Source organism: Aphelocoma coerulescens, chromosome 21, assembly GCF_041296385.1.
Source record: "Aphelocoma coerulescens isolate FSJ_1873_10779 chromosome 21, UR_Acoe_1.0, whole genome shotgun sequence".
Classification (NCBI taxonomy): Eukaryota; Metazoa; Chordata; class Aves; order Passeriformes; family Corvidae; genus Aphelocoma; species Aphelocoma coerulescens.
The window spans coordinates 2,193,972-2,214,352 of NC_091034.1; the positions used below are offsets into that span (position 1 = coordinate 2,193,972).

Genomic DNA, 20,381 nt, shown 5'->3' on the forward strand with positions numbered 1-20,381 from the left:
ATGAAGAAGACCTGAAGTGCCCTTCCAAGGCCTGGGTGGCTCTGAAGGGATGCTGCCTGGGCATTGCTCCTCCTTAGTGTCTGCAGGAATGTAGGGGACGGCAGAGAACAGTCAGGAATTGTCTGGGGAGGACAACTGAGGGGCATCATGTGCTCCTTCCACATGGCTGCCCCACAGGAATCTGCTGGTGAGTTTTGTAGGCAGAGCTCTCCTGGCAGAGCTCTGGTGCACAGGGCCACTGCTGGCTGTGGCTGGACAGTTGGCACAGCAGCATCCTGCCCTCACCCTGTGCTGCCGCCAGACAGCTTCATGTGCCTTTGGGACACAAGGACAACCGCTCCTTGCCAGAGCACAGCGGCCACCACATGGGACAGACGCACCCGGGGAGGCTCCCACGCCACGCAGGGACCAGGCACACCTGGGAGCTCCTGGTTTCCCTGTGTGCCCTCTGCAAACACTTCCTGTGGTTTAATCAGCTCCAGTGATTTTTTATGTCCTTCCACAGCTGAGCCCATCACCTGACCAGGAGCAGGTGCTTTTTGGATGCAAAGGCATTCCCAGTATCCCTTTGGACACACAGGCTAAACCAGGCTGGATTTAGGGCTGAGAGCTGACCCATCCAGGTACCACCTGCACACCCCATGCCCACTGCCCCTCGCTCTGCACCACTCTGTGCCACCTGCCAGCCATGCGGGGCAATGCTGGGGCTGCCACAGGGGCACTGTGCCCTGTGGGCGCTGAGCCCTGGCACCCAGCACACACCTCCTGCCGTGTTCCCATTACTACAGGCGTGCCCAGGGCTGCCCACCCAGGGCTGGGCTGCGCACAAACACAACACTGCACTGGGGATTTTGGATGAACAGGGGCTGGAGGACAATTCCCCCAGTGAAAGCCCCTGTTGCTGGAGCACCAAACCCTGGGATGGGCAAGAGCTCAGGAGAGAAGGAAGTCTCGCTTGTAGGGACTGCTCTGATGCCACTAGCCAGGGCTTTGTTGCTGAATCTGGTCTGGCAGTAGAAAATGCTAAAAGTATTTTATAAATGGCCTCATATTTTACAAGCAGTCTGGGGAGATGATGTCTGGCCACAGAGGTCTAGACAGCTTGGGATTTTCATCCACAGCAGACACACTTCCCCTTGGATTCAGCTCCTGGAAAATACAGCCAGGCAGCTCGCAGTGAACGTGCCTTTGACACTCCTTGCTGCCAAAAACAAGAGAAGGAGCCCAGGAATGACATGGCAGTGGCAGACAAGGGCTTGTAAACACCAGTCCTGAGGCCATGGCCAGGACATGGGTGGAAAAATGCCACGTGTGGAACGTTTCAAAGGATGCGAGGTGGTGCTGGGCAGGGAGAACAACCTGACTCCCACCTGCACCTCCCTGCGCTCGGCTGGTGGCATTTACACATCCCACAGACCTGGTCAGTAACTAAAGAATTTATTTCAGTTATTTATAAACCTGCTGAATGATCATTCAGCTGCAGCCACAGCATTTTGCCTCTGGACAGCTGGGATTGGAGTTTTTGCTGTCCCAGGCTCTCTTCGAGGTGAGGGGCTGAGCCTGAAGCTGCCTCAGAGCCCCCAGCGCATCATCCAGCGAAGGGACGGGATCCCTGAGGCACAGAGCCCACCTGCACAGCCTGGCACCTGCAGGGGCCCATCCCCACCTGGAGATAACACAACCCTCACTCCAAAATGCTGCACCACAAGCTCCTCTGAGAGGACTGGGCTTGCCCTGCCTCTCCGTGCTCCCCGCACCAATCCAACGCCTTCCTCAGCAGCCAGACATTTCCAAAGGGCTCTGACAGCCAGCTGTGGAGTCATCATTCCCTCACAAAACCCATCCACCCTCCCTTCCTTCCCTCCCAACCCCCTTGTGATGCTGCTCACCCCCGAGTTGAGCTGGTGGCCATTTCGCCTTGGCCAACACCTGGAACCCCGAGAGCCACAAACATCTGTCGTGCCACGACCAATTGGAAAGAACAAATAAGCAAACGGGAGGAAATGTGCATATAAAAAACCTTTTTCTCCTGGCATATGGTCAATAAGCTGCAGTTTTTCCTTCCCCAGGGAAGGATCTAAGTTCTTGGATGATATGATGCTTGGAGATGTCATTTCTTTTTCATTAAAAAAACCAAACCCCCAACCAACCGAAAATTTCCAACCCCAAACTCACAAACTGGTGTTAACAAAACAATGTAAAAGGACAAATCTCCCAACAATGACAACCGAAAAATAAAGGTACACGTCAGCATTTGTAATCAAAAACTACTACATACTGTACTTGGGAAGTCTTCTGGGAAAAGATCATTGGCATCTAGAAAGGACATCACTAAAAGTCTTGAGCAATGATATGTATGAGACACGATGCCATTGGAGGGTGGATGGACGGACCCTTAGGAAACTGTCACTCACAAAACTGTTCCATGACAAGAGAAAATAAGAGATGTAAAAAGGATTGGTTTTCCCCATCCCCACCCCCCCAGGCGTTACAGATTCCTTCTCATTTGTCGGAAACAGCCTCCTCTAGAGTCTTAGTTTATTTGTTGTGTTTTTGTTTTTTTTTTAAAAAAAAAAAGTCTTCAGCTTTTGAAGAAGTCCATCAGTTTCTGAGATGCACTTGGTTCCACAGCACCAAAGAGCTTCAGCTCTCCCCGTTTGATCTGCTCACAGGGGCTCTGGGGAAGGACCTAGCTCACGGCGTTCCCAGAGCCCACGGGAGGAAGAGATGTGCTTCTCGGGGCCTTTCCTTGCATTCCTCCTCCTGGAGAAGTCCCACCGCTCCAGAGGTGCCTGGGCCCAGCTGCAGCAGCCTTGTGCAAGAGGAAACATGAAGCTGCTCTTTTCTCTTCCTTTGGAGACTCCCATTGGCCTTGGAGCCCTTTTCAAGAATGCAATTGCTTTATTATTATTTAAAAATATTTTGTAGTTCGTTTTTTTTTTTCCAAAATAGTTGTCTTTTTTTTTTTTTTGTTCCCTTTTTCCATTGCTTAAATTCTAGAAGCTCTTGGCGACTTCTCGTTGAGGACAGGGTGTTCCCTCCTGCTGCCATGATCCTCAGAGCAGCTGCCTGTCTCTGGTCCATGCAGAACACTCAGGAACTGGAGCTTGGACATACAGGGGCAAAGGGGAGCAGGGCCTCGAGGAGGAGGAGTGGGAGGACAGGCAGCTATCAAACCTCCACAGACTGGATTTGGTTCATCTGTGCTCTCATCACCTGGATACTGTTCAGAATTTTCTTCTGGTGTCCTGCTAAAGTGACCCCGACTCGCAGAATGTCCCTTGGGGAGGAAAGGAAACAAACACAAATATCAGGAGATACTTTCTCACAGCAGAACAAGATCACAGATGGTATTTAAAATTATCCTTAAAGTCCCTTTCAACCCAAACCATTCTGCGATTCTATGACTCCCTGATTCCAGGAGTCCATGAGAACAGTAGGGAGCTGAAGCATCCACAGATTTCTTCCATGAATGCAACAAACAGATGCAAGCCCTGTGAAACCTCTGCTCTTTCACTTTTTCTTGCTTATGGTCCAATGCTTGCACTTCCCACCTACCTGCAGCACCCTCAGAGTCCTGAGCCTCAACAGAGAGTGGGAAAGCAAATGCCACAGGCTCTGCTCTCTGCTTGTGAGTCAATTTGTCTTAAATTTTTTACCCTTGTACTGTTTTGGATTTTGGATGCTCTTTCACTTTGTGATACACTAACCCATTTTTTCCACCCCTGGAGACACAGGACAGGGTTGTCCTGCCCCTCCTCAGCATGGATCTGACCCTCCATATGCAGATGATGATGTTCTTGATGCTTTTTCTTTTTGCTGCTAAGACCATGAAGTGATCAATTTTTGCACTTACCCTTTTGTTAAATCATGGCAATCTCAGTTTTGGACAGCTTCTATTTTTCATAGATTCAGACATCTGAGAGAAATAAAGGTCATGCCAAGAGCATGAGTGTGGCTCTAAATTGGTCCTATCCGTGTCTCCAGCTGAGCTTGCTCTCATCTCCCCCTTGGTGAACAAACCTCACTCACGAAATCTTCAGATTTTCCTCTTCCCATCAGGGGATGGGAGGCCACATGACCCATACCTGACTGGAAGGAATTTCAGGTGCCTTTTGTCCTCGAGTGTTAGGAGCAGACTTTTAAGGGGAAGAGTGGCAAAACCTTTGCCATGTGTAGAGTGGAGGTTATTGGGTAAAGAAGGGTAAAGAGAAGCTCCAAAGGGTGCAAAAAATTCTTCACTCATGTCTGTAAACCAGAATAAGACTGTGGCTCTGCACGAGCCTAGGATTCCAAGCTTTTCCCTGGACATTAAATATTTGATTGGATATTGGGAAGGAATTCTTTGCTCAGAGGGTGGGGAGGCTCTGGCCCAGGCTGTCCAGAGCAGCTGTTGCTGTCCCTATGTCCCTGGCAGTGTCCAAGGCCAGGTTGGACAGGGCTTGGAGCAGCCTGGGATAATGGAAGGTGTCCCTGCCCATGGCTTTAAGATGAGCTTTAAGGTCCCTTCCAACTCAACTGGTTCTGTGATTCTCAAAAGACAATTTGGTGTGCCAGGTGTCTGAGGCTGCAGACAAAGCAGTGAGAGCCCCTCCCAGCAGGTCACTGTTGAGACCATGTGGATTTGGTGAACTGAATCAGTTTTCAGGAAACATTCACACTTTGCCAGTTCTCCGAATTTGGACAAACCAGCAGCTGCACTGACATTCCTTTCAACTTCTGCAAAGGCCAGTGAACATCAGGGGGTGGTGTCAAGTCCTGTTACACCACAATTTTCCAAGGAAAAAGGATTTGGACTGTCCTCTCTATTTTACATCCAGCCAAGCAGGTGAGGAACGCAGAATGGAAGTTTGCCAAAACTGGTGGGACATGAGCTGAGGATGCCCTTGGAATTGTGGTGAAGGCTCTTGCAGAGGACTTGAGGGCCATGGTAAGGGACTGGGAGAAGTGGCATTTAAGGGACACAGAGGATATCTGTGAAAGAACAGCCAGCATTAGCTGGACTGTCTGCATCCTGCTTGCTGTCAGATATTGCATATAGCAGAATCCAGGCAGGGCTGGGTTGTGGCCTGATACCTCTCTGTGGTCGAAGTTCTTCCCTGGCCTTCAGATTTTGTGGACTCTCTCTCTTTCTGTTGTATAAACACAGCAAATACTGTGCCAAAATCCTCCCCAGAGCCTTGGGATTGTACCACAGATGTCCCAAGAAAGTCAGAAATGCCATGGGAACTTCCCAGCAGCAAATAAGAACAAAAAGCCAGAGAAGGTCACAGTGGCTGTTTGAGTGAATGGATTCTGACTCACTGGTACATTTAAGATCTGGATGATCCAAAAACCTCTCTGGCCACCAGGCTCAGAGGCATTGTAGCCCTTGCAGATGGAGGGTTTCTACAGATACCTGCAGCCAGCCACAAATCTTTCACCAGAGGCATCAAAGCCCCAGCCAGCCCCAAGGGATTTCAAAACCCACCAGAAGTGGCATTTCAGCTCCCTGCTTTCTCTGAAGAACTTGCTAAGAATTTGTCACTGCAGGATGATTTTAGTGGGTGTGGGACATTTTTAGTGGATGCAGCACAAACTGGAAACCACCCCCCACAAGGGGATCTTAGCAAGGTGTGTGAGGCGATGTGCCTGAGGCTGGAGACGGGCTCTGCTCCATGTGGCAGAGCAATGGCATGAGAGGCAATGGGAAGAAATCGATGTCAAGGTCTTTTTTAAAACAAGAATGAACTCAACAGCTCAGTATCACCAGAAATCTGTTTGGATCTTGATATATGACAAGGAAGAAAGAAAAAATGCTTATGTTGGCATGACATAAATACTGGAAAGTTTCCTTCTGACAGTCCATAGAGGAGAAGGTGACCAGCAGGTTAATTGCATTCTGAGGGGAGATTTTAAATTTCCTATCGCTATTTCTCTCTTTCCTTAATGTTGTCACAACATTTTGATGTTAGTTTAATGCAAACGGGATTTAAACAATCAGTGTTTATATTCTTGCTGGTATAGTCCTCTCACAGTGAAAGACAAAGAATCAGCAGTCTACCTGAAAGATCCACCTGAACACGAGGAAGAACTTCTTTACTGTGTGGGTGGAACAGGCTGCCCAGAGAGGGGGTGAAATCTCTTCCCACAGACATAACCCTGAGTGAAGAGCTCTAGAAGACCCTGCTTGAGCAGAAAGGTTGGACTGGATGACCTCCAGTGGTGTCTTTCAACTGTGACCACTCTGTGATTCTGCCTTTCTTAGGCAGAACTTTGCACCATGCTTGTCTCCATCAGTACATCAGCCATCCAAGAGGACTGCAGAGTTGAGAAGTGCTCTGGAGAATTGTCTGATGCTGGCCTGAAATCTCCATTTGTTCTGTGTGGGGGTTTGGACACCCTTGGGGGGTGTTCATTTTCACAATGTGGCAGTGGGGAGAGGAATTCTGCAGGTGCAGAGTGACAGACACATGGTCTGGAGACTGAATAGATTAGAAGTGGCTCAACAAAGCAACAATTCTATAAAAGTAAAACTACATCGTATGAAAATAAAATCTAATTCAATACCAATTGCTGTAAAACTGCTGGGACTTTCCCCTTTGGGACTCAAAGCCTGGGCACTTACTCTACAGTCATCTGAGATACTACATCAAAGGTGGTGAAACCAGCACTGGCAAAGCTCTCCTTGTACTGGCTCATCTTGATGGCATCCAGCCACTCATCCACAGTGTTGAAGCTGGTGTAATCTGGGATTGTGCGGTCAAGGAGGGGGAGGTTCATCCTGAAACACAGAAATGGGCAATGACAGACCAAGAGCTGCAAGCACGACTGTTCCTGAGCCCTCCAGCAGCTGGAAGACCTGGATCAGCATCAGTCACGGTGCAGGCACTGCCCTGTATGGTGGAATTCCACCCAGAAACCTGTCCTGCAGAGGGAAGGACTGTGCAGAGCAGCAGGGAAGCCTTTCTGGAGCAGTTCATGCAGGGCAGGCAGGAGCCATCAGAGATGATGGGATGCAGCTTTAAATCCTGGCTGCGCAAGGGGAGAAAGCTCATTCTCCTAACAAGACCAGTGCTTCCCACAAGCTGGTGCATCCCAGCCAGCCCAGAGAAACTCCACACTGCCTCATGGGGCTTTATCTGCTTCCAGTGCAGTGGGACTGGAATACCAGGACAATCCCACTGCTCCAGCATCCCCATGTCCATGAAGCCAAGGTGCTCCTCTGTGTGCAGAGTGCACTGTCCATGAGCTGCCTGTGCTCACCAGAGCTGTCCAAGGAGAGGGACCCTGACATCTGTATCCCTGCTCTGTGGATGTCCCAAGCCTGGAAGTGTCCAAGGCCAGGTTGGACGGGGCTTGGAGCAACCTGGGACAGTGGAAGGTGTCCCTGCCCATGGCAGGGGGTGGAATGAGATGGGCTTTGAGGTCTCTTCCACCCCACACTGTGATTCTGTGATCTTTCAATGCCCTCCCTATAAGGGATCAAACATGGGCCAAGCTCTAAAGTAGCTCCTGAGAGGTGCAGGGATGGTGCCACCAGGACCCAGAGGACACCAGACCTGTTCAGAGGAGCCAAAGGACAAGAGGAGGACAGAGACACATACCCAGAGGAGAGAGGTGCCATGGCTTTCAGGCTGTTCGGATTTCGGATCATTTTATCCAAGGTGTTGACAATCTGCCCAAATTTGGGCCTGTGGTTTCGATCCTTCTGCCAACAGTCAAGCATCAGCTGGTGAAGGGCATTTGGGCAGTCCATGGGTGGTGGCAGTCGATAGTCCTGCTCGATGGCATTTATCACCTGCAGGAGGAGAAAGAGGCATCAATACAGCTGTGATAAAACCTATTTAATTCATAATGTGCCTTTTCTTGGATCCTGAGGGTGACTGACACGACTGATCCTGCAGCCTGTACTCACCGCTGCCTTCCCATCTCACCCCCACCTCACACGGTAACCTCCAGCCCTCAGCAGGTCAGGTGAGGTGTGAGGTGTCCTGGGAGGTGACACCAGCCTTGCTCAGCCATCCGGCCTGGCTGGCTGATTGTCATGATCAGCCTCCTGATCTGGGGAAAGGAGCGTCCCTGCTGCCCTGACAGGACGTGTGATCCCACAGCTCCAGGCAGGGGAGTCAGAGGGAAGGGATCGCGCTTCCCGACAGGCCACAGCACAACAGCTCGCTGGGAGAACATCCCCACCCAGAGAAAGGGGGGAGTTACAGACAGGGAACCTGTCCCTGTGTTTTCCATCCTCCAGTGGTGTTTTCTGCTCCTGACACAAACCAGCTCGTCCAGGTGACAGGGCTGTGCCATGGGCTGGGCGTGCTCAGTCAGCAGAAACAGCTGGATCTTCCTGCAGTGCTGTGCAAGTGCAGAACACCATGGGGAGGACTCAGTTCCCAGTCAGCAGAGCCAGGCCCAGGAGAACTTGGCTGCAGTGTGCACAGAAGGGCTGCAGCACAGCTTGCCTAAGCCCCATTGCAGCTCCAGGCTCATCCAAAAAGGCTTTGGTCCCTCCTTACTGCTCCACACAATCCGGGAAAATGTCTGGTCTTGCAGTGTCCAGTGGAACAAGGGCTGGAGGATCTTCTTCACGGGGAACTCCACCTTCCTGCCACTCTGCAGCCCTCCATCCTCTCCTGGGTGACAAAGGAGGATGGAGCTGCTCCACTTCTTCCAGGAACATCTGTTCCTCCGACAGAGGCGTGTGCAGGCAGGGTTCTCCTGCCTCCTTGGCTGTGCACAGCACAGGCACTGAAGGATGAGCAGAAGGAGCCTTGGACACCAGAGATGGGCTCATGCATGGCAATGGAACCCAGAAGGATGGACAAAAACCAGAACTGAGGACACTGCAGAAATCAGGAGCAGATCTCAAAATGAGCAACTCTCCTGGGAATGATGGAAAAGGGGAGGAAGAGTGACAGAACCTCCCTCAGGGATCCCAAGGAAGGACCTCGATGTCTCTGGCTATTCTCACCATGGGATCAAGGCTGCCATGGCTTTGTCCAGCCATGTCTTGCACAATTCCAAGGACAGAGATCTTCCTGGTGGGATTCCCCAGGGCTGTGCCCGCATCCTGCGGAAGGACTAGACATACTTGTGCTGGTGGATATATTGTTGAGCAGGGAGACTACACAGAGAAAATTACTGGGAATGGGAATAGGAGAGAAGCAGGGAAGGGCTGGTGGCTGATCCATGCCAAACAACCCAGAGTGTGAGGTGGGGCATCTGGCAGGGCTTGAGATGGCCTGTGGCTCCAGGCAGGGAATGGATTGGGAGGTGCTGCAGTCATGTGTGGCCAAGGTGCTGGGCAGGCTGACCTCAGACACAGGGCTGGCACTGCTGCTGCCAGATGTTGCCAGACGGAAGAGTCCTTCCCCAGCTCTGCTGCGCTGGCTGGACACGGTGGTGCCCCACAGGGCCTGTGAAGGTCTGACCAGAGGCAACTCGTCTACAAATCACTGACGGGAGGGTGGAGCTGGGGAGGGTTGGTCTCTTCTTCCAGGTAACAAGTGGCAGGACTAGAGTAAACGGCCTCAAGTTGCACCAGGGAAGGTTTAGATTGGATGGTAGGGAGCATTTCTTCATGGAAAGTGCTGTCAAGCATTGAAACAGGCTGTGCAAGGAAGTGGTGGAGTCACCATCCCTGGAAGGCTTCAAAAGGTGTGTGGATGTGGCACTTGGGACATGTTTAGGGTGAACGTGGCAGAGCTGGGTTGATGGTTGGACTCAACGATCTCAGAGCCTTTTCCAGCCTCAATGATTCCATGGCTCCTGATGTGTTTTGTGCAGCTCAGGGATCCTCCCAAGGGATGCTGAGCCCCAGCCCAGCTCCCGGGGTGTCAGGTCTGCCCAGGACAGCAGCAGGGGAGGCATAGGTGGGGACCAGCACCACACAAGCACCAAGCACTCATCTCTGCCCAGGCTGAGCTGTTCCCAGCCAGTCCCGCTGCCATCAGCCACATCCCAGAGGCAGCCCCAGCCCCAGCTCTCTCCGTGTCCTCTCCCAGCAGCCGCCCCAGGCGCTCACACCCCAGGGTCAGGAGGGTAATCTGCCCTCAATATCCGCCACGCTCCTCCGCAGCAGGACCAGCTGTGCTTAAGTGGTGACAGCTTCTGGGCCGTCGTGTCCCGCGGCAGGGAAAGGGGCAGCAGGGGCTGGGGACAGCAACGCGCAGCGGGAGGTGCCAGGGCACAGGCACAGCTCTGCCATCCTGGCACAGCGACCGCGGCTGCCGCTGCTGAGGCAGGAGAAACCAGCGAGGGAAGAGCTCCAGGAGAAGGACAAGGGAGGGGAAGGTACAGGGACATCTGGTGCAGGACATGCTTGAAACTGAGGTGACAACGAAGGCTTAGCAGGAAGGGAATTGTCCTTGCTGAGAAGGGCAGACCCCTAAGTCCCATCCCTCTGCCTCAAAGAACTGATGGAAACATTTTTCTGGTGTGACAGGGGCTGGGGCAAGGCTGTGATCAGCCAAAGGTTCTAAGGCATCATCCACCTGCTCCGGGCTTAGGAATTCATGCTCATAAATTTCCCACCAGGCATTAGGGAGGAAACCATCCCACTCTGGAGAAACCTGATGTGGCATGGATGGAGATCTACTGAGATGGAAAAGGTCTGATCTTTCACAGGGACAGGAGGAGGGACAGGAGGCAGGTGGGAGCTTGGCTCTCACTCTCTCCCTCTAAGGCAAGGCCTTAGGAGCCCGCAGGATGGTGGAGATGGATGTCTGAAGGCTTCCAAGGGACTGCCCAGAGGCTGCTCTGAGACACACTGGAAGCCAGGCAGATACTGCCATGAGCAGGTCTGCAAGAGCCAGGACGAGCTTTCTGTGTCCCAATGGTCCACCCAGGAGCCTGGCATTACATCCTGAGTGCTCATGAGGGGAGGAAGGGCAGCACTTCTGAGAGACAGTGTTAAAAGAGCCCTTCTGACACACACATGCAGGTGCAGCATCCTCACAGCACTCACTGCCACCGGCCAGGCGGGCTCTGAGCCCCAGGTTCCAGGCCAAGAGGAGCAGGGGGAATAGGAATGGCATTGCTGTGCTGAGGGCAGGGACTGCAGCCACGGGCCATCCTTGCAGGGAGGCAGGGAAACTGCTGGATCCCTGGGAGCAAGGAGTGCATGTAACTGTTTGACCTGAATTAGAGCAGAGGAATGAAATATTTAAAACTGAACATGTTCTGAAGTACCTCGTGGTTTTGGTTTCTAGCTGTGTCTAAGTTACTTGGCCTCTTACAGACCCCAGTCTGAGCTTCCCATGGGAGATTTAATGACCATCTAGTGGAAAATGTCCCTGACCATGGCAGGGGGTTGGAAGCAAAGGATCTTTAAAGGTCTCTTCCAACCCAAGCCACTCTGTGGCTTTGTAACAGACTTTCCTGGAGTGCCTGTGATCCCTGCAGATGAAGCTCTGCTCCATGGGCTCTCAGCTCAGGGAGATCTCCTTTTCCACCCACCTGCTCCTTCCCTTTCTCAGCACCTGCCAGCACTCCAGGGGTGCTCCCCTTAACCCTGCGCAGTGGGTGCTCTGTGCCATCCCCAACCTCTGCCACAGCAGCACCACGGGGCCAGAACAAATCCCAAAATTATCCCCATTACTGCTTCCAAAGCTGTTGACCTTGGACACCTCGCCACAACAGAGAAGGCTCTGGACATGCCACAGGCTGGGACAGGCTGTGGCCACTCTTTGGCCTTGCAGTGCTCCCCGTTCCAGTGTTTCTGGCCCTGGTTTCCCAAGAACTCACGTCCTGGTTGGTCATGTCCCAGTAGGGCCGCTCTCCGTACGACATCACCTCCCACATGACTATTCCATAGCTCCACACGTCGCTGGCTGAGGTGAACTTCCGGTACTGAATGGCCTCAGGTGCTGTCCATCGGATCGGGATCTTCCCACCCTGCAGGATAAAAACAGGCCATGGAGACACAGAGAGCAGGAGCAGCTGAAAACCAGCAGTGCCCACAATATCTGCCTGTGATATTCTGGTCAAATCCCAGAAGGAAGGGAGCACAGGACTATCTATCCCTCAGGGTGGATGTGGATTGTCCAGCCACACTGCAAGCCTTCAATGCTGATGGTTTTCCCCATTTGGTGACCTGTCCCCACCACCTGAGGAAGGAGCTTTTCCTGTTGTTCATCTTGAACCTCCCCAGCCATGTTTTTATTTATCGCCCCTTCTTGTATCATCTGGTGCCCCTGCAAATAGTTTGGCTCTGTCTCTTCATTACTGCCCCGCAGGTCACTTGGAGGTGTCCCCTCAGCCTCCTTGGCATCACCTTAACCAAGGCCAGCTCCTTCCCCCTGCCTCCTGCTCCAGTGATCCTCAGCATGGCAAAATGCCCACGGTGCTAAGAGGGTCTCTGGTAGAAAAGGGAATGGCCAGGCATGTAAAAAACCCAAAGTGATCTTCCTCCGTCCTTTTGCTGACACCTGGCTACCTCCAGAGCAGAATAAAGGGAGTTAGAACATGTTCCTCCTCAGCCTTCTACAGCTTCCTCTCTTTGAAGTCAGCAATACACCGTTCCTGGGCTGAGTCCTGGTGTCCCAGTCTGTCTGTGGATATACACCTGATCCAGCAGGTTCTGATCCTTCAGCATGGGATGGGGGTCACTGGTGGGAAATGGGATGGACTGGGCGGGCACTGGGGTCTCTGTCACCCAGCTCTGGAGAAATCAGGACTCCACTCCCACTGAGGAGTTAAGCACAGGAGTGGCACACACAACTGGGGACACAGGGATTGCAAGACTGCTTAAGCCCTTCCTGCCTCCTGATTTTCTACCAGGGGCTTTGGACTTGAGCCATTCACTCAAGGGACCTTCTGGAGGGAAATCTTCCCCCGTGCTGAAAAAATAAGCAGAAGTGTCTGTGTTTTGTGGCTGTGAGAAGATTAAAGAACATTATATTTTGTCAATGAACAACTGCCATGTCTTATTAAGGGTCTCCCAGGACTCAGCCCCAGCACATGCCAGAATAATGAAAAAAGATAATGTTCCTTAATCTTCTCACAGCCACAAACCTCAGACAAAATATTATGTTTTCCACAAGAGGGGAAGACGAAGCAACCCACACTAAACAGGATGTCCTCTCCATCAGGCAGACTCTTGACAGAGCTCCTGGCAAGCAGTGGATTTTAAAAATGGCTAAAAAGAAGCCCTAAAGTAGAAATTAGACTTTGGGGGATCCTTGTGGGGTCTCACTTCAGTGAGACCTCCCATCTCTGTGGGGTCTGACCTGGAGCTTCACCACTCTGAAGACTTTCCTAAGGTCCAGCATGAACCTCCCAGGCCAGAGCTTGTGGCTTCTGCCCACCCATGGACACAAGGTCACTGGGAGAATGATGATAAAAACCATTTTGCAGAGGAAGATACTTCTGATACAGCAGGTGCACATAATCTGTCATTACGGATGATAAATGTCCTGCTACAGTGCCCACAGTTCAAGGAGAATAAATTAGGGATGACGAGTTTATTATTAGAGAGAAAAGCTACAGGCACAAAACCAGGGATAGAGAACAGCAGTAAACACCATGTATTTAGTTAACGAAGGGAAAGTTAATTGGCTGTAAGGAACATGTTGTGAAAAAGAAATGTTATTAGTGTTTGTAAAAGCCATTGATGGCTGCGTGAGATGGACAAGTTGATGTCTGAAGCTACACAGATGAGAATAAACCCACACATTTTTAGGTGTTTGTTAGGTATTCAGCTACTGATAAAACTCACTAAGAGCTATGCCAGGCATCTCATTGCTGCCAGCTTCAAAAGACCCAGGAGAGGTGATTTCCTACAGGTCATGCCCCAGCTCTATCAGCACTTATTTCCAAGAATTCCTGTCCTGGGTACTGATCCTGATGCACTGTGCAGAGCGATGCTGTGTGGTATGCATGACGACTCCTGGCTGAGATTTCACTGAGCAAAACCAAATAATCCTCTGGTCCTGGTGCACCTTCTGCAGCCTGACACGAGCCATGAGTTCTTGGTGGCACTTGTGTCTGTGGCACCGAGGTGTTCCTGGGAGGTTGTTACATGATCATGAAGTCATTTCTAGGAGTCTTTTTCTGGTTAATTTGAATACTCTCTGGAAGATCAGTATCCAGTATCTGGCACCCACCCACACTTCCTACACTTCAGTCTGTCCTTCCTGGGGCTGAGCCAGTGAGATGACATGAGGAAGGACAGCAGGGCAGCACAACTGGACAGTGATGGTAAAAAACCCAGACTTGCTGCCCTGGCAACAAATCTGTCGGGGCAGGGTCTCCCCAAAAGATCCCAGCTGAATCACATGGGGAGGGTGCAGCACATGATCCCAACCACAGGCTTTTCAGGGACGTTCTCATCTGGGACCTTTCCACTGCTGGCACCCTAAAAAAGTGCTCCCCACTGCCCAGGGGGAGGTCCCCCCTTTCCCTCTCCCGCTCCTTCCCTCACCCCTGTCCCTCCCTCGCTGGAAAAGCAGCATTACCAGAGCACTGGTGTAGGTGGGGTCAGAGGTGTCATCCTCCAGGAAGCGGGAGAGGCCGAAGTCAGACACCTTGCACACCAGGTTGCTGTTGACCAGGATGTTGCGGGCGGCCAGGTCCCGGTGCACGTAGTTCATGTCCGCCAGGTACTTCATGCCCGCGGCGATGCCCCGCAGCATCCCCACCAGCTGGATCACCGTGAACTGCCCGTCGTTTTGCTGAGGGACACAGGGACAGAGTGACAGGAGCAGATTCACAGCCCCTCGTGGCCAGGCAAAGCCAGGAGCCTCTTTCCACACCCGTGGCAGGATATGCCATGAGTACGTTCCCTCCCAGGGAGGGTGGGGAGTGCAGAGCTCACTGGGGCTGGGAGTCACCTCACACACCCCGAGGGCACCACTACGGCAGCTGCTGTCACCCCAAAATGCACCCACCCTGCACAGGAGAGCTCAGAAGGGACAATCTGTTCCTATTGACCAGGTTACTTCCCTTCGACAGAGTCAATTATCCCCTTCAAACCCAGAACCAGAAATATTTAGGCAGAGTGGCTGGAGGTGGAGTCCTGTTGGGTTAAAGCTGTGTCAGACTGTCCCTCCGTGTCCATGGCTCAGCCTGGATGTGCACCTGTGGGCAGGTAGGCACAGCCTCTCGCTAGGATGAGTGGACAGGCACGTAAGAGATGACAGCCCTGGTGCTGCCACCCCCACCTCTGCTCTGAAACACAGTCCTCTGCACTGTGCAGCAGCTGCCCCAGTGGCAGGGCATGCCGGGCAGGGAAGGCCTCTGGGAAGGGCACCTTCCCCCCAAATCCCCTCTGTCCTAGCACAGCCTCTGGAGCTGCACACTCCCAGATCTCGTACCCGCAGGAAGGAGTCCAGGGAGCCATTCTCCATGAACTCAGTGATGATCATGACTGGAGAGCTTTTCGTGACCACTCCCTCCAGGTGGATGACATTGGGGTGGTCGAACTGCCCCATGATGCTGGCCTCACTCAGGAAGTCGCGCCTCTGCTTCTCCGTGTAGCCAGACTTGAGGGTCTTGATGGCCACAAAGATCTCTCTTTTGCCAGGAAGCTTGAGATGCCCACTGCACACCTCGCCAAACTCCCCTGTGAATGCAAGGTAGGGCCCGTCAGCCTCCCCCACCTCTGCCGTGCCCTGAGGGACCCCCGGTCCCAGCTGTGCCTGCCCTGCCCGTCCCTGATCCATGTTCCCTCCCCTCTGCACCCCTCCAGCTGCACTCATCCGTGAGGAGCACTGCACATGCCATTATGTGCACATGGGAACTGATGGTTCTGCTTCTCCCGCACTGGACTCCCCTGCTCCTTCTAGTCCAGCCTGGGGCTTAGTGAGATCTTAGTGACATCAGTCTCCCCAGTGCAGGTAAGGCTAAATCCTCCCAAATCCAGGCACCACGAAGGAGCCCATCCTGCTGAGGGCCAGCCAGCCATTCCCAGGTCACCTACCTGCCCCAATCACCTGCTCGATTTTGACACAAGAGATATCGATTTCTTTTGCAAATTCCCTGACAGCCTCATTGGGATCTTCGTAGGTGAAAGGATCGATATAAATCTTCATCCCTGGAGTCACTGCGTAAAGGTGAGGGAGAGAGTCAGACAGATGGATGCAACTGGAATGGTTGGCACCAAGGAAAAGAGAAACCTGTTTGAGTGACAGTCTTTTCACCTCAGCAAGTTGCATAGTCAAGGTATGAAGCAGACAGAGAAACAGTCTGAGAAAGAACCTGTTTCACAGGACGGTTAAAGCTGGATTTCATGAACATCGGCCCACAAGTCATTGTTGGGGCAGTGGGGAGCTACATCGTGAGCCTGGACTACAAACTGCAGACAGACTCCTCCATGGGGGATCTGTGACCCTTCCAGGAGCTGTGCAAGCAGGAGGGACAGTCCAGTCTGCCCTGTTCTGACTGGTACCTGGGCCCAAGGCTGGGCTCCCTCTTGGGAGCCCCAAGACAAGTAGTGGGGCACACCAGGAAAACCACAAAGGGCAGGTTCCTCTTGCGAGGCAGAGCAGGGGCCTCAGTGACGCGTCATGGGAAAGGCAGTGGCCATGGACCTGGTGAGGCTGGACTGCTGCTGCCACATCCCAGCCACCTGCACTGTGGGACAGCTCTTACCTCTGCTGTCCCCTTTCTGTACTCACTTTGTGGCCCCTGGCTTACTCCAAAATGGGCTATTCGGAGAGCAGAGCTCACAGCTCCCTACATGAGGAGCCCCACACAGCACCAGGCTATGACTGCCAGCTCCAGGGTGCTGGCTGGATTCAGGGGTTCTGAAGTGCTCACAGGCTCCCTGGGCCTTGACAATTCACTGCAGTGTCTGCACAGCAATCACTGCTGGGGACTGAGCAGGGACTGAGCCCTGGCATGGGGTGCTGGGTGAGGAAGGGGCTCAGAGGCACCCCAGGCTGTACCAGCTCTGCTGCATCCCATGGCACCAGGCCTGTTCTGAGTGGTGCAGGCACAGTGATTAAACCCACCCCAGCCTGGAGCTGTCATGTCCCACACCAGGCCCGGGAGAACGTGTGAATGTGTGTTTGCAGCCCAGACTGACAAACAACCCAGAGCTGCATTTACATAATGTCTCCTGAAAAGTGTCATTTTCCTGGTAAGTGATCACGAGGCAGCCAGCACAGGCTGCTGGGGCACAGGGCTGCAGCTCTGCCCTTTGGGACATGCTTCCCAGGTAAAAGCAGGAGCAACAGTGAGTCCTGAGTGGAAACACTACTAGTGTTTCCCATGCTCTGAGCAGGGCCTGGATTTGTACAGGAACAAGGTATTAAAAGAGCAGAAATCCTGAAGCTGCAAGTAGAACATGAGGAAAATCACAACTGAGATTGGAATAAAGCAGGATTAGAGCAACAGGGGGAGAAAGGAATTTCAGGGACATGTAGGCAGGGGTTAATCATAGAACCATGGAATGGTTTGGGTTGAAAGGAATCTTAAATGACCTCATCTCATTCCACCCCTGCCATGGGCAGGGACACCTGCCACTATCCCAGGCTGCTCCAAGTCCCGTCCAACCTGGCCTTGGATGCTTCCAGGGATGGGAGAAGGAGCATGCACTGGGGTGATGCCATGAAGATTTTTTGCCTTTTCTTTCATACCCCTGTTATACCTTTTTACAACTTCTTTTTGCCTACATTCTCGGACTTGTTTGTTCAGCTGGGAGACTCAGCATTTTAGAAGCTTCATAGTTAGGGATCAGTGTGTCCCAGACCCCAAGGTCCCCTCCAGAACACATTCTGTAAACTCAGACAGAACCATCCAGGGGAAGGTTCCGTGGGGAGGGGGGCTCACTCGAGCCTCTCACTGGGGAATCTTTGATAGATCTGCTAATTAGTAACACCTATAATGTTATACCAGATCTTTTGGGGTGGGCATTGCGGGGTGCATTTCGGTGCATTTGACCTGGACATGTGCACCTAAGGATCCTTAAAATAAATACCGAGATAAAATCCCTTTTTCCCTTCTAACCATGTTTGACTCTTGATTTTAAGACCAAGAAAAGGCATCAGGGTGAGGCAGGGTGTGCAGTGAGGCTGAGCAGGAATGCTGGATGTGAGGGAGTGCCTTGCACAGGGATGCTGGAAGAGGGAGGCTGCAAGAGAGGGCATGTTAGGTATTGTATTATATACCTATATATAGCTATATCCCATATCTTCTGGGAATCTGGGAACACTGGGATGAGCTCTAGCAAAGGTGTGTGGGTTCCTGCAGGAGGACAGCACTGTGCAGGATAGGGATAGGTCAGGGAAGGGGTCTCACTGCTCCCCAGGAGATGGGCAAAGCTCAGGAGCTGGAGGAGCAAGACAGGGTGTGGTGGCAGAGGCTGCAGCACAGAAGAGGGTGACGCTTCAGGGGGTGTCGGTTGTCACAGAGGTCTGGAGGACATGCCCAGGGGTTGGCACCTGACAGCGTGCAGGGCTGAGAGCAGCGCAGGGACCAGGGGCTGGGGGGATCCGGAGCTGCCTGCCCACACACACATGCACACCCTGCCCGGACCCTCCCCGCAAGCCCCGAGTGAACAGGAGCACGAACCGAGCAGCGGGCGGCCCCCCGGGGCCGGGGGGGGCCCCCGGTACGTACTGTGGCCACTGGTGTAGTGCTGCAGCTTGTCCGTGTACTCCGAGTCAGCCCGCTCAAAGCCCCGTCTTCTGGAAGGGAAGGGAGACCTGAGCACAGCATGGGCCCCTCGGGGCTGAGGCTGCGCTGCGGGGACACCTCTGTCCCCTCACCGTGTTCCCCCCACCTGCCCTGTCCCCAGTGCCCGGCCCTGCCCGGCCCTGGCTGTGTCTCAGCCTGCCCTACCTGCTGCACACGATGCCGATGACCACGACGGCGATGAGGAACACCAGCCCTGCCGCCGAGGAGCCGATGATGAGCGGCAGCTTCTCCTGCACGCTGGTCTGGTACTCGGCTGGCACACAGGGACAAGGGAACAGGTTACTGTGGCACGGGATGGGCCATCACACATGAGATCATCACAGGCAGAGGACAGCCCTGAGCACGGGCCATGTTTGCTTCTTGGCATGGCTTTGGTCTGGGACAGTCAGGACCCCCTCTGGTTGGGGGATGTGTCCCAGAAGGAAGGTTGGATGGAGCTATTCCTTCTGGGAGAAAAGTTTAGTCCTGTGGATGCGTGCTGTGCCTTGTTCTTGGCCCCAGGGCCAGAAAACTGGCTTGGCCTGTTTTGTTTAGCAGCACAAATTTAGAAAATTAAGACATGGCTCTGTGTTTGTCATCAACAGCTGTGCAGGTAGAAAACACAAATTTTGCTTCCTCTATATCCAGCTGAGCAGACACACCCCCACAGCACAAAAGCTGGGCAGAAACTGGGGCATTCCCTGCATGGACCAAGCACCCAGGCCTCTCTCCGGGTCCTGAATGCGATTTGTCATCACACCCTTGAAGGGACTGACAGCAAGGGGACCAGCACTGCTGCACGTCCATCTCCATGTCTCTCTAGATCCTGAGCCACCTTGACAGAGGCAGCTGCAGACTCACCTTCAGTCATGGTCTGGAAATACATCTTCCCACTGTAGCGGCCGTACCCGGCCACGGTGCGCGCCCGCACCTGGAACACGTAGATGGTGCCAGCCTTGAGGTTCTGCACTGCCACAGTGTTGGTGGGGCTCTTCACTGTGGTCGAGTTCAACTCGCTCAGATCCTGCCGAGAAAACACAGATCTGTCATCAGAAAAATCAGTCCAGAATCAGGCGCTGAACTTCTGGAAAGAGGAAGGGCAGGAGACCAGGGTGGAGAAACCACCAAGCTCTGAACAAACAGGTCTCTCCTCCTGGCAGGGAGACACAGACTCAGGGATGTGAGGGTGGATATCCCTGGGCTATTCACCACCTCTCAGGAAAGGCTCTAAAGAAGGCAGTAGCTAGAAAACCCACATTGTTTCTCTAAGCCTTGAGGTCAATGGAGATGGGAACTTCTTCCACCTTCTGTGCCTTCTGTTAGCACTGTCCTCCTCCCCCACCCCTCCTGCTGTGCCTTATCCAGCCTCAGCACACTCCATTTGCTCTTCCCCATCTCCCATCTCCCTTTGCCAAAGAGGTAAAGCCCACCTGAACACTGGGTTTTGGACCTCAGGAGAAGTTCTGCTCCCACCTCACTGCCCAGGGCCTGCTTCTCCAGAGGCCACAGCCAAGTTTCCAAGGCTGGAGACCCCAAGAGCATATTTCAAAGTGATAACAAGACTATTTCCAAACTTTTGTTCTGCCCTCTGCCTGCAGTTTTGTAGCTGAGGACTGGAGCAGTCACACACTGGTGCAGATGGCACTGCACTTGTGTAGGCGATGGATCCATCGCTGCCCTTAGGAACTGTGCCCTTAACCCTGGCACTGGGGGACAGGCAAGGTCTCCTCATATAAGAGAACAGGCAGTCCCTGTCTCCCAGGGACATGGAGTTGACAGAG

The 20,381-nt window shown here is 53.0% G+C and overlaps 1 protein-coding gene across 2 annotated transcripts in view; it reads right to left on the minus strand.

The window, feature by feature from the left end:
- Nucleotides 1-2,006: 2,006 nt before the first annotated feature.
- EPHB2 (EPH receptor B2) overlaps nucleotides 2,007-20,381 on the minus strand; it is a 130,060-nt gene continuing 111,685 nt past the window's right edge. Inside the window, exons 7-16 of one of the 2 annotated variants that reach the window (XM_069034626.1) lie at nucleotides 19,462-19,624; nucleotides 18,766-18,874; nucleotides 18,544-18,608; nucleotides 15,902-16,024; nucleotides 15,297-15,544; nucleotides 14,439-14,654; nucleotides 11,728-11,877; nucleotides 7,587-7,780; nucleotides 6,608-6,763; nucleotides 2,007-3,280 (exon numbers count right to left, since the gene is read on the minus strand). In XM_069034626.1, coding sequence (XP_068890727.1) covers nucleotides 3,172-3,280; nucleotides 6,608-6,763; nucleotides 7,587-7,780; nucleotides 11,728-11,877; nucleotides 14,439-14,654; nucleotides 15,297-15,544; nucleotides 15,902-16,024; nucleotides 18,544-18,608; nucleotides 18,766-18,874; nucleotides 19,462-19,624 — 1,533 coding nt within the window. In that variant the 3' untranslated portion in view covers nucleotides 2,007-3,171. Of the gene's footprint in view, nucleotides 3,281-6,607; nucleotides 6,764-7,586; nucleotides 7,781-11,727; nucleotides 11,878-14,438; nucleotides 14,655-15,296; nucleotides 15,545-15,901; nucleotides 16,025-18,543; nucleotides 18,612-18,765; nucleotides 18,875-19,461; nucleotides 19,625-20,381 lie in introns of both variants that reach the window. The other variant, XM_069034625.1, reaches the window with a different exon arrangement.